This window comes from Phalacrocorax aristotelis, chromosome 18, assembly GCF_949628215.1.
Source record: "Phalacrocorax aristotelis chromosome 18, bGulAri2.1, whole genome shotgun sequence".
Lineage (NCBI taxonomy): Eukaryota > Metazoa > Chordata > Aves > Suliformes > Phalacrocoracidae > Phalacrocorax > Phalacrocorax aristotelis.
This window is the reverse complement of record NC_134293.1, coordinates 2,085,752-2,101,383: the sequence shown is the minus strand read 5'-3', so window position 1 is coordinate 2,101,383 and position 15,632 is coordinate 2,085,752. Positions and strand designations below refer to the sequence as shown.

Genomic DNA, 15,632 nt, shown 5'->3' with positions numbered 1-15,632 from the left:
GGCTGCAGGGTGGCTGGGGTGCTACAGGAAAGCCATGTCTGCGGTATATTTAATTCGCTGGGGACGTACAGCCAAGTTCCCTTTGCTCCTTGTAGGCAAGAGGATCTCTCTGGGGAGTGTTGCTGCCCCTCGCCCTCCCACCTAACGCCTTTGCGCGTCGGATCCGCCAAGCCCTTTGTCGGCACAAAGGAAGGACCGATTCTCGCGGCGGCGCTACCAGGCAAGCACAAAACTGCCGCGACTCAACGGTCCATGTCTGCCTGGGACTGCGCTGAAAGGAACAACAGAGTCTCGAGGGAAACTCAAGGCTGCTGGAACGCAGCCCCCCATGTCAGGCTGCTCCGGCTCCCTCGGCACTGGCTGGATCCTGAACTTGCCTACACTGGTTTGGTTTATTTATTATTTTGGGATGAGTGTAGCTTCCCTCGTGCGGAGCCTGTTATAATCATGTAAACGATGGTAAACTATCATGGAAAAGCACTTTTTCCCCCAAAGCAATGGATTTACATCAGGGTTTTACACACTTTGCTTTCCTCGTTCTAAAACATGTGCCAACAGAAGCCTTCTGCTGCTTTATAGCACTTCAGTGAAACGAGAATTAACTTTTTGCAGTGGATACACTTTATAAGGAAAGGATCTGCTTTTGTGATCATGAAAGTACTTTTTACAGGCTGAGCCAAGGGAAATTGTGGTTTATCAAATCAGACATGGACAGAGAAACCATTATTTCAGATTCTGATGAATAGGTTGTTCTCGGCAAGGTCTCTCTGTGAGACAGGTAGTCAGGCACTGTGAATATTGTGGATTTTGCATTACGTGGAGATTCACGGCTCGCCAAAGCAGCAAAGCCTTTGCCAGGGTCCAGGGGTTTATTCTGGCGTCAACTGGTGCAACTGAACTTACTCTGAATACAACTTAGATGCAAGTGGAGCCAAGGACGAGCGTGCTCAGCTCTGTTGTGCCAAACGTGGTTAAATCCTGCTGGCAGGAAGAGTGGGATGAGCCCATTCCCAGCCAGAGATACTGACCCTGCCCTCCAGCTGCCTGCTTCGAGCCCTGTTTTAAAATATATGCCATCACACACCCTACCACTAAACACCAACTGAATGTGCGGGCCTTGTAAAGTAATCATCTGAGCAGGCGCTGTGAAACTCGGCGGTTCCTGGGGCTCCGAGGGCGATGAATCCGCAGGCGATAATGTGCGCACTTACCAGAGGCCGTAAAGGAGCAAGGAAGTCCCACGCTTAGCAAGGTAAATATAACCCAGAGCCCGCAGCTTGTGGCATCCATTCATGGCCCAGGGCATAACAGCAACATGGCAACAGGTCACTGGAGCACCGCTGGATGCTACGATGCCAGAGACAAATGAATCACCATTACTATTATTTTCCTGGTTTCTATTTTGCTGGAGGGATTTGCCTCTCAACACTCAAGTAGGAAACGGCACCAGCCCCAATCTTCTTATTTCAAGTGCAAGAACTAATCTGGCTCTTTTGTTCAGAGGGAAACCGATCTAACCAGAGCCCGCGTTATGAATGGCGGTGCAGTGGGAGACAGGATCAGCACCCCGGTGCGGCCATAGCCCATGTCTCCGTGGTTTGGCAGAAGCCCACCAACCTCGTACGTGCCGTTCCTTCTGTCGCCGCAGTCCCCGGGGGAGCAGAGCTGCCGCTTCGGAGGCAGCACGTTTCCTGCAGCCCTCTGTGATCTCTTTTGTGCGAGGCCTTTGTGCCTCTGCGCAGCCTCGGACTTCGGTGAGGACTTCCCTAGCAGTCTCTGCCTTGACACCTTCAGCGCTCTTGGCCCGGCCACAGAGCACTAGTGAGGAGCCCCACTAACACACCTCTCCACACGCGCGGACAAGGGGCACTGACAGCCCTCAGGGGCCAGGCAGGCTATAAACACAATGAAAAACTCCTGAGTCAGCGACAGCTGGGATGTTCTTGCTGGTCCTGCAGCCAGATTTGCCGCCTCAGTTGCTAAGTTCACATTAAACTGAGGCGAAACAAGCACTGAAGTGGGAGCGCCTCTGCTTCAGAGGGTGACAGGCACCTTCTGGATACCAAAGCCAGAAAAAAAACAAAGGTGGATGCCAGATAAAGAGTTTGTCTGTCTTGCCGCTATGGGCACATCCATCGCATCGACTCTGGCAACCCTTCATCGACCTGCGAGAGCTGCAGTATCGAGTAGAGCCGGCCCTTGGGTAGTGGAGGGCGTTAGCCCTGCACCTCGTGGCCTGCCAAGCAAAGCAGCTGCTAGCCACCCCCTTCCACGGAGGGGCAGCTCCATCCCAAGACAGCCCATAGAGAGGGGAGACTGGGAAATAAGGAGGAGACACGGAGGCAGTACCCAGGGCTTTCCGAACAAGCCCTCTTTTGGAGTATAGGCTGTGGCACAGGCCCGTGCCATGGCATGTGCCCTTCTACGTCCACGGAGGCTCAGAGGTTCTCTCTTCCTCCAGACCTTGCCGATACACCTCAGTACAAGCCTCCACAGACGTGTCTCCCCAGGAGCCACTTGCCTTTCTAACCCCTTCTCGCTACCTGTCTCCTCTGCAAGGACCGTCGGCGAAGGGACCGGCTAGTGCCCGTGGTGGTGGCAGGGATTTGCAAGGTGGGCATGAGGAGCAGGACAAAGAACCAGCTTACGTCCGTCCCGTGGCTGTGCCTGACTGCCAGGGCACAGACCTCAGCCATCGCTTGCTGAACAGGAACCACTAGCCCAGCCGAACCCGCGCTGCCCTGAGAGGTAATGGGGATTTGGTTCACAAGTCTTCACTAGCACTTCTGAGTTGTTTTGTAGGACAAGACCTAGCTTGTCCTGAACCTGACTCCGAGAAAGGATTCCCAAGACACAATATAACCTGCAAACCACGCAGCAGGTACAAAAGCCCTCTTCAAAGCGGTACCGCCAATGATGGGCTGAACTGCACGCAGTCTATGCAAGCTGGGTGAAGGGAACGGAGTTTTTGAGGCTAACTTGGTATGCGGGCAGGTGAAGCAAGCACTCCGCTCTGCCTGAGTATTTATTGCCTGCACTGCTGTGCTGAGCATTAGCATGTCAAAGATTCCAGATGAGCTCTGAAGTAAACAATGATGGAGGTGAATGGCCAAAGGTGAGGTTTGCCGCCGTATCGCTCGCTGTAGGCGTTTTCTGGAAGAGTCCTGGAAAGGAAAGCGGAGAGTGAAATTCCTGAGAAAACTATTTCCATACTGGAGACTTCAGTCAGTCTGTAAAATCCTGTGAAAACTAAACAGAGAAATCATGGTAAGATTGTAAACTGCAGCCAACAAACTTGGATTTTCCTAGTCCCCAGGGTCATTGCCAGATAATAAATGTATATTATCCTGGAATTTAAAACTGGTGCTTAAATTATCTGCAAGAACTCATCTTGTAACAATGCAGGTGTGTGAATTCTTCATAAATTGTGGGTTATATCTTACACCTTTCATTCGAAAACAAAAAAATCACCACACGACTGAAAAAAAAATAAACTATAAACAGCGGTGAAGTTAAAAAGGAAGGATTTTGGCTGAGCAGAGGCAAGGGTACGAGGATACCAGTCTCAAGAAATTTTTAATTTATCTCTGCGTTTGATTTTATTTACTAACCACCTTCTATGATGAAAAGCCAAGTGCCTCTTCCAGCAGTATTTTTAAATGAAAGCTGCCGCTCGAGCCAAGAGCATACGAAGGCCTCCAGTGCCGAGCCCTGGTTGCAAAGTCTCCCCTGCACAGGGCTCCCAGCGGGAACTGGGCCCGGTTGTCTTGTTTATATTGGTGGAGCTGCTACAGAGAAATCAATAGGAAGCGCTGTCACGTTTCCAGGCCGGCATCAGTAGTGGAAAGCCCAGGGTGAAGCCGGACAGGCAGCGATGCCGTTGGCGATTCAAACTACCTGCGATTACTTCGTTCACAGCTAGAGCCGCTTCCCGGGCAAAACCTTCCCGAGTCCATCCCCCAAAGGAACCAAACCTGCCAAGTGCCTGCTCCGTCAGAGCTTCACTCCCAGTCAACACTTCACAGCAACAATAAGGAGGAGTGATTCTGCTCCCGCCAAAGCCTGACAGCGCAGGGAGACGCGCCCTTACCCCAAGTGTTCAAAGCCGTGCCGCTTTGTGCAGAAATGCGACATCCGGGGCTCCGAACAAACGCAACGAGACTTGAATCGGTGCAACACGACTGCCCCAGATATAGAATTATGCTCAAATTGTAGAGAAAAGCTAGGTTTAATTCAAAGCCTTCATCCTGTTTTATACTGTGCGAGATGGAATCACGATTTGTAAATATCTGTTATTACTCTTACTGCGATTAAGTCCACCTGTCAGAGGACAGCTATGGCACGGAGGGAAGCCACGAACCTGTGGTGTCCTGGTCCCAGCCAGAGCCCTGGAAACCATCCCCGACCTCTAACAGCTAGCCTCCCTTCACAGGCAGATGCACACAGGTTGCTCAGCTGTTGAAGAGCGGCTTCACCGTGGCAAAGGGAAAACTGCAGAATACACACAAAAAATCCCAATCAGCCAATGCAGAGGAAGGCAGGAGCCTTCCTGCCCCACTCTGGCTCCAGCAAATACTGAACCCGCACTCAAACCCTGTCGAACATTGTTACATGTATCTCTCCCTCTCAAAGGGATGAGATTTTTCGGTTTTGTCCAGTCTCCATAACTGTTGGGAAAAGAGCTGTGTAAACCTGGTGCTAAACACTGTTAAAGCCCGAGAACTTGCTTAGTGTGGTTTCCACCCTTGCAAGATTTTGTCAGAAACCCTCCTAGCTTAGTCTCTAAGAAAGCAATGTCCTAATCACAGATGAAGGGGAAGAATCTGGACCGCACTTTGCTATTTATTACCAATATTACAGCCCCCTTGCAAGCCTCGGACTGAACTCTGCCTTTCCAGACTGGCTCTCCAGGGACTTGGCAGTACAAGTGCTCTCAAGGGCTGAGCTATGCATATATTATTATTATTGCTGTGCTCTTCAGACATGTTGGGTTGTCTGAACTAAACACTAGTAGCTGCACTACAACTAAGCAAGAGGCCACTCTCTCTGCTTTCACTGTAACTGCCCTGGCTGTAGTTTGTATTTTGGCAAGGAAAATAACAGACATTTTAGAAGTGAAAAAGCCAAGCAGAGCAATGGTGGTAGCCTCGCTTCCCAGGAGCTTGGTCCTGTTGGGAGAACGTTGGGTATGTCCTGCAGACTCACTAACTTAAGGAGCTCTTTCCCGTCCTTGACTAGTGTGGGAGCGGCTTACTATGAGAGAATGGATGAGCTGCCAAAAATTACAGCACATCAAGGTGGAACGAGGGTTTGAACTGCTACATACTCTCTGATTAAGCCGAGAGAAGTGGTAAAATGGTGCTTTGCACAGAAGGTGTACAGCTGTCCTAGTGGAGCAGGTTAGAAAAAGCACTTGCCTCCACGTTAATTCTCTTAATCTTGTTACATTCTCTTTAACCAGCTTAAACTTGCGATGCGGGGGTGAGGGCGAAGCCTCGGTTGTAGCTATTTTCTTAAGAAGGGACAGCAGTTCACAGTTTAGATGTGTGAATGTTTACCCACACTGGCATTTTACAGCTTTCATTTTCTTCCTGCTATGCTCAATAAAAAACACCGATAGCCCCCACAAGCTGTCTGCCATCTCTTCTGGGTGGCACTTACTTCAGGGTCCTGCTACCCAGAGTTTGCGCCCGTAGTTTTCCAGCATCAAATCCTGAAAAACTATACCTGTGAGGCTTCAGCCAGCTGGTTCTGACCTTTGCAGCCCACCAGGGCTCCATCTGGAAAACTTCTTATTCTACTCGTATTGCTTGTGCTTCTCTGCCATCTATTATGGCTTATGTCTTGCAAGCACAAGGATAACCTGGACAACTTCCCAAGTAAAGCCCGCCTGCACTGCCTTCCTGCGCAAACATCACTACAGCTATTGCAGCCTAGAAAAAGGAGAGATGCAAAGTTGTTATTTTATATACACTGGTGACACTGGTAGTTGGACAGCTGAAGAAGATGGGGTAGGATGCTTGCTTGGCTCTGGAAGCTTCCCGCATGCTGCAGCTTACATCCCATTTCCCTCTGCCTGAGCCACGTGCTCTCTAAAAAAAAAAAAATAAATTGAAAACACGGCCGTGCTGAATTACAGCACTACAGAAACTCCTGCTCCTCCAAGAAAATTTCTGGTGGTGATGGTCTCTGGAAAACGTGATGGCTCTGAAAAGTTTGAAGGCCAGAGTCTCTGGGAAGACCTGCTGGGAGTCAGGATGGCCACTCAAAGCAAGCAGGGTAGGTCAGGAGTTATAACAGAACCGCGGGCTGGGGTCCCATCCGTTTGGGTATCAGAGGCCTGGGAATTTTGGGTGAAATAAGCCTTATTAATGACTAAGGGAAGACATGAAAGGACTGGCTCAGAAATGGGGGAGGCTGAAAAAATATGTTAAGCTTTTCCTGAAAACAAGAGTTTCCTTTTCATCACATGTCACGGAACCACAAATGGGTTCACACCGGTTGAAACCGTGTTTGTGACTAGCACACCTGCCTCAGTTCCCAGGGAAGGTCTCTGACCGTTTTGGGAATGCAAGACTTCGTGCACTTATTCTGGGCTTTGAACTTCAGACTATGCTGCCTGTGTTGTCGTCAGCTTCATGTATAATCCAGGTCGTGGCGCTTTGCTTTCATCTGTCTCTGCCAGGGGCTCCAGCTGAACATGAACCTCCAAACGCTGGCACCGTGTTTGGAGCAGGTGTGCGTGTTCAGAGAGAGGTCTTGGTTCACGACGGGTCAGAGGCACAGTGGAGACACAAACCGATAAAAACCTCTCCATCTCAAATAGAAGAATGTGCACCAGACAGGAAGGGAATTATTCTTTCCACCCCAATCTATGTTCTCTGAGCATTAGGAGACGCTTGGCAGTGAAAGCATACTAAGCAGCAGAGCAGTCCTGAACCTTCTCATCTCACCCCGTCTGCGACCAGCCACAAATAATCCTGGGGAAATACTGGCCTCAAGTCTCATTTTCAGTCTCCTGCTGAACCACTTGCAAACACATCCGCATGTATTACCAACAATCTCCACAGAGAATCCGGCTTCTCCCAACAAATAAATCAAAGCGTCTGGTGTATATTCTGAAAGGAGTTGGGACCCTACAGCCCCTAAGCACATAACAGCTTCCTTCGGTCATGGAAACACCACGTCCAGCAGTCAGAGGCGGCAGGTCTTCGCGATCAAGTTCCTAAGCAGGATCTATTTTTTGAAAGATAACAAGGGAATTCACAGACATTTATAGCTGCAAATGGCTGAATACAGCAAAATCTGACGAAAAGAAGTTGTTCTACATCCTTTCCAACCGCAGATCCCGATTGCCAGACTGTTAATTTTGCTGGTTTCCCAGCATACACTTACCGTGGCAAAGGCAGCGGCACAGCCTCGGAAACCCGCTGAAGTCAAGCGGCAGAGCAGTGGATCCATTGGAACGTAAATATTTTTTACGAGTGGCTTTTGGCTGAAGCTTTGAGTCACAGTCTGCGATAGCATGACTTGGTGTTTTGTAGCAATGACAGTTCAAGCAAGCATCATGGGGCCAGGTTTTTAAAAAGCCAGCAAACAGAGATATCTCACTTGGTCATTTGTTTAAAACCAAAGCAAACGTGAACCAAAGTAGCCGCAGAAACAGATCTCTTGCTACCCACTGGCGTCTCCGCACCGCACAAAGAACAGGCTGACTGTGACAGCAGTGTCTCAGGAGATTCGTATCTCTGTAGACAGAGAATGGGACTGAGACTCATCACGTGCAGTTCTGCTCACTGGTCTGTAAGGCAGAAAGGATTTTTGCCTTTCCACATCCCAGGACACGAGAGTCTATCCCCATCAAAAAGTTGCTGGGTGCCACCAGACACGAAGGATGATGTCCTACGAGCATACCTAACACTTTGATTATTGCAGCTACTGTACCGTGCAGGCAGGAATTACCAACTTCATGTCTCGGCCAAGATCTGCCTGGGTCCCTGAAGACGGAAACGGGGTAGTCAGTCACGCACCGCTTTGACTGCCAACCTGTAGCCAGCCCGTGCTACAGGGTAAGTTCTACTTGTGTCACGAATACAGGCGGGGAGTCCGGATAGATCACAGCTTCCCCGAGCAGGGCCGGGAACCAGGATTTCACCCCATTGGGACTAAACAACTGTACAAACCCAATCTGGTCTGATTATTAGTTAGTTCTGTTATAATATTGTATTACTCTGTGGTTGGAGGCTGTATAACCCTCTAGCAAATACAGCTGTTGCCCCAAGGGTTTTATAGCTAAAATGACAAGGACAGACAGGATAGAGAAAATAGATCAGGATTGGGAATCTAGACAGACACGGACTGCCTTATGCCAAGGCCAGACAACCAAAGAACTCCCGTAGTCAGAGTCCTGCTCTTTACGCTTCAAGCACAACACGAGCCCGCGTTCCTGGTGATGGTGAGATTTCCAGATAGCAAGACAGGGCTGGTTCTGAGGACTTTTTTTAGCAGAAGACAACTGAGGTGCAACTATTGAGTCTCATGCTTTCTGAGTGAGCTACAGCAAACCTTTGCAATAAAGTGCAGTGGCAGCTTGAAAAAATTAGGAACTCTAGTTTGCCATTTCACATGGTCACACCTTGTCCAGGAGGTAAAGCTGCCCAGATCAGACAAAGCATCAAAACAACATGACATTGCCTGTGACATTGCCACAAGAAGGGATCAGCCCAGCACTAAAAACCCAGGGCTAAACCATGACACTTAGGTGGGGAAAGGCAAAGTAGTCTGGATTATGTAAATGAGAACTTTTTCCCATAAGGTTTCACCTACCCAGCTGGACACAAATGTTCCTGAGAGGCATGAAGAGATTTAAATGCCCATTTCATCTTCTTGTTTTCTTTGCTGACTCAGCGATTTTGACTGTTTTATTATTGCCACTGCCGTCATGAGCTAAAAGCAGCCTCCGTGAAAAGTATTCCGGGATTTTAAAAGCTCTGAAAGCTCTGTACGTAACTGGGCAGTGCTGGAGCACAGCATCCATGGGGCGAATCCCTCCGCAGCAAAATCAGGCCTCCACAGCCCTCCCAGGCTGGAAAAAGGAATTCTTTCCAGGGATACAGTCTAGAATTTAGGAAACCCTCCTTTACTCCATGGAGAGTGTTTATAACACATGTCACCATGAGCGTCACTGCTTGGCATTCTGCTTTTGACAGGGAGTCATCATTTTTGCCCCCTTTTCCGTAACTCAGCCCTACCTGAAATTCTAACACAAGCTTCATTTCCCAGGCAGCGTCACCGGTCGGACGGTGATGTTCAACCTGCAGGACGTGACTCGGTCAGGACGTTCTGGCTTCCTTTCAGGAGATCAGCAGCTGCTAGTCCTCTCCTGCGGGAAGCAGGGCAGCAGCGGCTCTGGGCTCTGGCATGCCCGCAGGACTGCAGCCTCCTGCGTTTGTACGGCTCGTGTCACTGGCGAGCGCAGGAATCTCTCTCTAGCACCGTGCACGTCCTGTGCTCATCCTCTGCATCGCGTGCAACGTCCTGTCGCCGCCCACCAGGCGCACTGCGCTCTGTGAGCGGTAACTCACCTTCCCTCTTAGCTCACTGGTGACTTATTTTTATACTTACTACAGACATGAGTCCTTGCTTCCACTTTGACTGCCTCTTTCTTAATCCTCTCGACATTTAAGAGCTCCTAATCCAGAGACGCGTCGGTCTCTTCTGTGTTTTTCCCTTGCCTTTGCACTAGGATGATTTCCTACTGTCTCTGCAATATTATTTGTTTCAGAAACTGAGATCTCTCTTGCACTTTTTATCCCCAAGACAGTGTTCTGAAAGGCATCAAAATGCATCCAAGTTACTTAAAAAAACAACAACGGAACTCGATGTTTTTATGAAAAGAAGATTCTGACCAAATTTTCTTTGCTACCAGCACAGGAGAATCAGTGAACCATGAGTGTCTTTTAAAAACTCTCCTGGGAGTCCTGCTTCCCAGCAGACTGCAGAAGAATGTTTTGTACGTAGATGTTTGAAACATTACAAGAAACATCAGAAACAGAAAAAGATTTATTAGAAATATTACACAGATTTTTGCATCATACATTTTAATAATGTTAATCTTTAAATATTAGCATGTCCAAATCTGGCAATGCCTAGTATATACATTCTAATGTGCTCTTTGTATAAATTAGATTACGATGTAACATCTGTACCCGATAGAGAAAACTAAAAGTACGTGACGTTACTAACTTGAGTTAGAGGTGATTATCTCATACGACAAACCCAAGCCTGGACTGACAATCAATAAAAACACTGTGTCCAGCACTGCCCAGTGGAACTTGGCACGCGTGCGAGTTAAAAATGTAGAGACCAGCAGCTGAGAAGGACGCTAATTGCAGTTCAGTTAGAAGCTTGATTCTGCACCATACTGGTGAGTCTAAATGGCACTGGAGTTGGTAAAAACCAATACAGTCTAGCATAGTAGAAGTTATTGCTGGGTTTAAAAACGTCTTAATGCTCAGTGCCCTGAGTCTTTTTGGGCAAAAGCCCTCTTCTGACAGGAAAATGCATAACCTCACCCCATACAGACACAAGGCACAGCTTCGCAAGCAGCTGGGCCCGTCAGACGCTTCCCGCTGGAAGACCCGGTACCATAAGCACAGAAAGATGAGGGAGGTACAAACCACCACCAGATGAGCCAATGCTCCTATATTTGTTGCCAAGGGAAAAAATCAGTGAAGCAAAAAGGTAGATTTTGAAGAGTGCCAGGTCAGGAATCAAACAGGGAAGAGCCAACCATTCTGCCAGCATGCACGTATCTGGTTTGGACATAAAACCTGCGCCTAACTGGTTGCACATACAAAGCAAGAAAATTCACAGAGAAAAACTGTAAAAAACAACTTCAAATTACAAAAAGAAAACCTGCTAAAACTCAAAGAGAATGTGTCTCACTGAGAGGAAACTGGACAACGTGCATAAGTCAAAAATCGCTCTGCTGAGTACAGCTGCCTTGCTGCAGCACAGGAAGAACCGGGAAATCTTTGTCGCCTTTGCATTTCCGTGACCGTCTCAGGCACAGGAAGGGGAACCTGGCAAAGGCAGCAAGCTCTGCACTTTCTCCCCCCCTTGTCTTCTCAGATCCACCCCAGGCTGCACTCTCAGGAGGAACGTCACTCAAGATGACAGTACGGGCTCTCCAGCTGACGTCCTGTGCTGTCCACAAGGGTGCAGGTACGCATGTCCCATATGCACCCCTCTCCCCACATGCTGGACTTTCACTCCATCCAGTTTCATCGCCTACTTTCAGAAACAGCTCATCAGCCTTTCTAGAAAACCTTCTTAGAGGGCTGACTCTGGGCTTGCTTCTCAACGCCTCTGTACTTTCCCAAGCCATGAAACAACTTGTACCTTCTATGACCCACCAGAAATTCTGGGAGTCAGATGGTATGCTCTTCACACTTCACTCTCCCTTCCTCTCTAACAGCCATAGCACAACACTCAACGATGCCACATCCCTCCACGGAACTGCACTGAAATCCCCATCCTAACCATTCTTCTCACATGCTCATCCAAAATCAGCTATCTGGTGTCTCGTAGTCCAACAGACTACCCAAGAACACACACACAAGCATGTGCGGGTACATTTTGAGAGTGACCGTGTATTTAGGGAGCATATGGTGACATGGTGAAGAGGCTCCGTCTTGCTCCTAAGAGGCAAAGTCAGAAAGGATTTAGGCAGCGCAGGCAAACGGTTACTGATACAACGCATTACACCACCCATGTCGCACCATCACATGTTCCATCCTAGGACTTTTTCAGAGGATTCTCAGAACTTCTAGAAGACTATCCCTATATCCTCTAGCTTAACTTAATTAAACTCTCTCATTTTAAAGGCAGCTAGAACTTTAATTTTGCAGCTGAAATTTGAGATGTCTTAAAAGTGCCTGTAGATTTTCTGAAAATCAGGCTGGTCCGCAGCGTCTTTTGTGGGACAAATTTAAATTCTTATTCACATTTTAAGGCAGCGTGAAAAAAACAACGGTAATTTTGGAAAATTCAGGTCTAGAAATGTAACTGCACAAGGTTCAAAAGAAAGAAAAATACAGTTAAATGAACAGATAAACAATAGTCTTAATCTCAAAAAATAATCTGGAAAAGCATCTCTCAAAGTACCGGCATTTCAAAACGAGATGTTTTGCAGGTTTGAGGACTGGAAAGTAACATTGAGCAAATGGTGAAACTGAGTGTCTTCTTCCCTACTGACAGAGAGCTCCTTGTTCTAACTCCTAGATAAGTAAAAAATTCTCAAGAATATACCATTAGAATTGAGTAGAATTAGTGTTTGGTCTATGCTACTGGAGGGGATGGGAGAATAAGCCGCAGAAAGATGACAAACATTGCTTTGCAAAAATAATTTGGGAAAAAAACCCACTGCTAGGTCAAACAGAATAGTTCGTAAGGTTAGAATAAGTCTTGGAGAAACAAATTAGAATGAACGTCAGAACAGCGCTTGAAGCAAACGACACTGACACATTAGATACCGTACGTACTGAGTGTGTATCTGACAGTCACACGGAACGCACGCCTGCAGTGACCAGAGGGTTAAGATTAGCTTTCTTTTTTGTTTTTTAATCAAGTGGAGCCCTCTGACTTTGAAATGTTTACCAGACGCTAGGAATTAAAACAGTTTTTCTCATCCCTGCAAGTGCCCGATCCAAAGCCCACTGAGGAATATGGAATTTTCTGTGCTGACTTCACTACGCTTTGAACTACAGCCCGTTGGAGAGAATTGGGATCTCTGCCAATGGATACCTCAAGGGAAAAGAGCCTGCTGCATCCACAAGGCAATGGAGCTCTGCAGTGTGACTGCCTTCCTAGATGAACTTGGCTTCGCAGCTATTTTCCTCTCCCATCTTATCACATAACGGGACACTCATATCTAAGAACGCTTAGAGCAACTCATCCTATGCTCTCTAGGGATGGCAGAGTGTATGCTGAAAAATACTGGAGAGTTAATTCGGGCTAGAAAGCACTCTCCTGCAAAGAATTAACTCTGGTCAGCTTTCTCACAGTATAGGATGGCACGAAGAAAGCAAGGGCACTGTAAGTGCGTGCCACTGTCCTTTTTATCACACAGACTCTAAAAAGATTGGATTCAGGCTTTGCTGGGGGCAATGGATTAGAATAAATGTCAGGCTAAAACTAAGAGCAAGTGATGCTTTTCTCCTGCAAAAACAGGCACACATTGCGTTCCTCCAACTTCCTTTCTGTTCGGTCCACTCACTGACCATGGTCACCATTATCTATCCCTTAATCCTGTATTTTGCTGCGAGAAAACCAAAGTCGGAAATAGGTTGCTTACTAATTAAACACTATTAAAAACCCCAAACAACAAAGCACTGCGGGGAAGCCAGAGGCTGAGATCAGACACCTGCAAAGCCTCAGAAAACCTGAAACCAAGTTTCTTCTGTGAAACCGCTTGTTTCTATTTCGTGAGCCTTTTTTCAGGAGTTAAGAGCAGTGAGCACGCACTATTATTTTTTGTAAGAGAGAAATGATCCCTACCTCCCTATGATTAACATTCACAAAGCATCGAGTCTAGTCACGGGGTTCAACATGCTAACTAAACGCCAACTTTCCTCTATAACCTAGAGCAGCTAGGCAGCCTTCTGCGGGGTCCTGTACAAAGCATGCTCTCCGAGACCTGCTCCTGGAACAAACCGAGCAGCCTGTTCGATCCTGCTATCTCTGGAGACGAACAGAAAATTTAACTTCAAGAAGTGAAGTAAGAGAAACCGTATAATGGAAATTAAACAGTATCTTTCAGACATTTTACTAACAGTGTTACTGAGCTGGAAAGCTATTCTCTGGCGCCTTAGAGATTTCTGTGACACAGGGAGGGGTTCCAGTTACATTCTTTGTAACTTGTGAAGTTGCAACTTCCACCAGTACTAACATATTCCTGTGTTCTTTTACAAGGTAACATCATTTCCAAGCACGTAACAATGCCCTGTGGACCACATTTACTGGACAGGGCACAGGCTGTCTCAAGATTCGTGCCCCTACACGGCAATTCTATATCTGTGCTGGTTATACGGGATCAACACAGAAGAAAAGTTACTGAATCCACAAAAACATGACCTACTGAGATGCCGCTGTATTGCTTAGAGTCACCACCTGATTACTTGCACCTTGCAAACTAAAGCTAGGAACTTGTATTTGCAATATTCCTATGATAACTGTGCCTGCACAGTCAGCTGGGAAACCAGGCTCCAGCTTCCCGCAGTAATCAAGTAACAAAGTTGTAGTAATAAAGCTATTTTTCCTCAAAGAGATTACTCCTGTTTGATCTGAAATGAAGTCCCAGCACCCAACAGGATCTTTTAGAGTTCTTTCACTAACTGGTGATGGCACAGAGTGTGGTTTCTGACTTACAAATGATCCTGTTATTATCCTGCTGGTTAAGCTGTGGCAAGCAAACTAGTCAGACGAGTGAGGATAACTCCGGTTAAGGTTCTACACACTTACGTGCATCTGTCATGATGTTTTATAAAGTATATGGAGGCAAGAAAATAACATGTATTTGGGCTGAGTTAAGCACGTTTTGGCAAGAAGAGCATTTTTTGTGAGCTTTTGTATTACTATTAATCTCCCAGCCTCCCTTAAGTGCCAGCATAGTCCGTATTTAGAACTTCATTTTGTAGCAGGTCTCCTGTTGCTGGAATCTGGTTTGAGGCAAACATTGTTTAGCACAAGGGATCCTCTTCAGAAATATCCCACACGTGTTTGAAAATGCTTTGCAATTTCCACGTGGGAATAAACTACAGGTGAGTTCAGTTTGTATAGATGGACGATAGGTATTTATTTGGTTGCAGTCCCAGATGTAATCAAAATAATGGAAGAGCTTGCTTTCAAACTAAAAGCTTAGGTTGGTTGTGGAAGAGGAGCAAGTGGATTTTTAAAGTGATCGAGTGCATCTGTAGCATTCTTTGTTCTCTTCCCCACTTCTGCCCACCTCTTGCTCCGCATCTCAGGTCTCAAAGTACTTGTAAATCTGGGCGACGTACTGCATCACACTCTGCCAGTCTGGCCGGTCTGTGTACATCATCTCACTGAGTTCCTGCAGAGGACAGACACATTGTCAAAACCTAGTCAAGCACCACCACTGGGATCATCGCTGGGTCCTCTGAGTAGCTGTCGTTATCGAACACTACTACTGCTTCCACTCCAGAGCTCCTTAAAGCCACATACACTACAAAATCCATGGCCTAGTGCAATTCTGAAAGGCGTTAACAGACTAGTTAAACAGCCAGATGCATTTTACACGCTAAAAAGATTTCTCCTACCTGCAATCAAAGATCAATTCTCTATATAACTGCACTTAAATCGCTGCTTCTCTGCATGTCTTTGGTTCTGTATTTAGCTCATGAACCCTGTAATAATTTTTCTCTTACAGTAAACTTATCTCTTTCCCTGTCATCGTATAATTGATTTTAGAAAAGGCTTTTTGAATGGTTTAGCAAACAAATTATCCTTCCTTTTCTTAAAACACTAAAACAAAAAGGAAAGAAAATGGTCTAACAGGCAAGACTGCCCATGAAAGCAGGAATTGCCTGGAATTGGCTTCCAAGAGGAAG

General features: G+C 47.0%; 1 protein-coding gene across 2 annotated transcripts in view; it reads right to left on the bottom strand.

The window, feature by feature from the left end:
- Positions 1–12,625: 12,625 nt before the first annotated feature.
- SPECC1 (sperm antigen with calponin homology and coiled-coil domains 1) overlaps positions 12,626–15,632 on the bottom strand; it is an 84,989-nt gene continuing 81,982 nt past the window's right edge. For both annotated transcript variants that reach the window (XM_075113584.1, XM_075113585.1), the window contains one exon: positions 12,626–15,115. In XM_075113584.1, the coding sequence (XP_074969685.1) occupies positions 15,026–15,115 (90 nt within the window). In that variant the 3' untranslated portion in view covers positions 12,626–15,025. The remainder of the gene's footprint in view (positions 15,116–15,632) is intronic.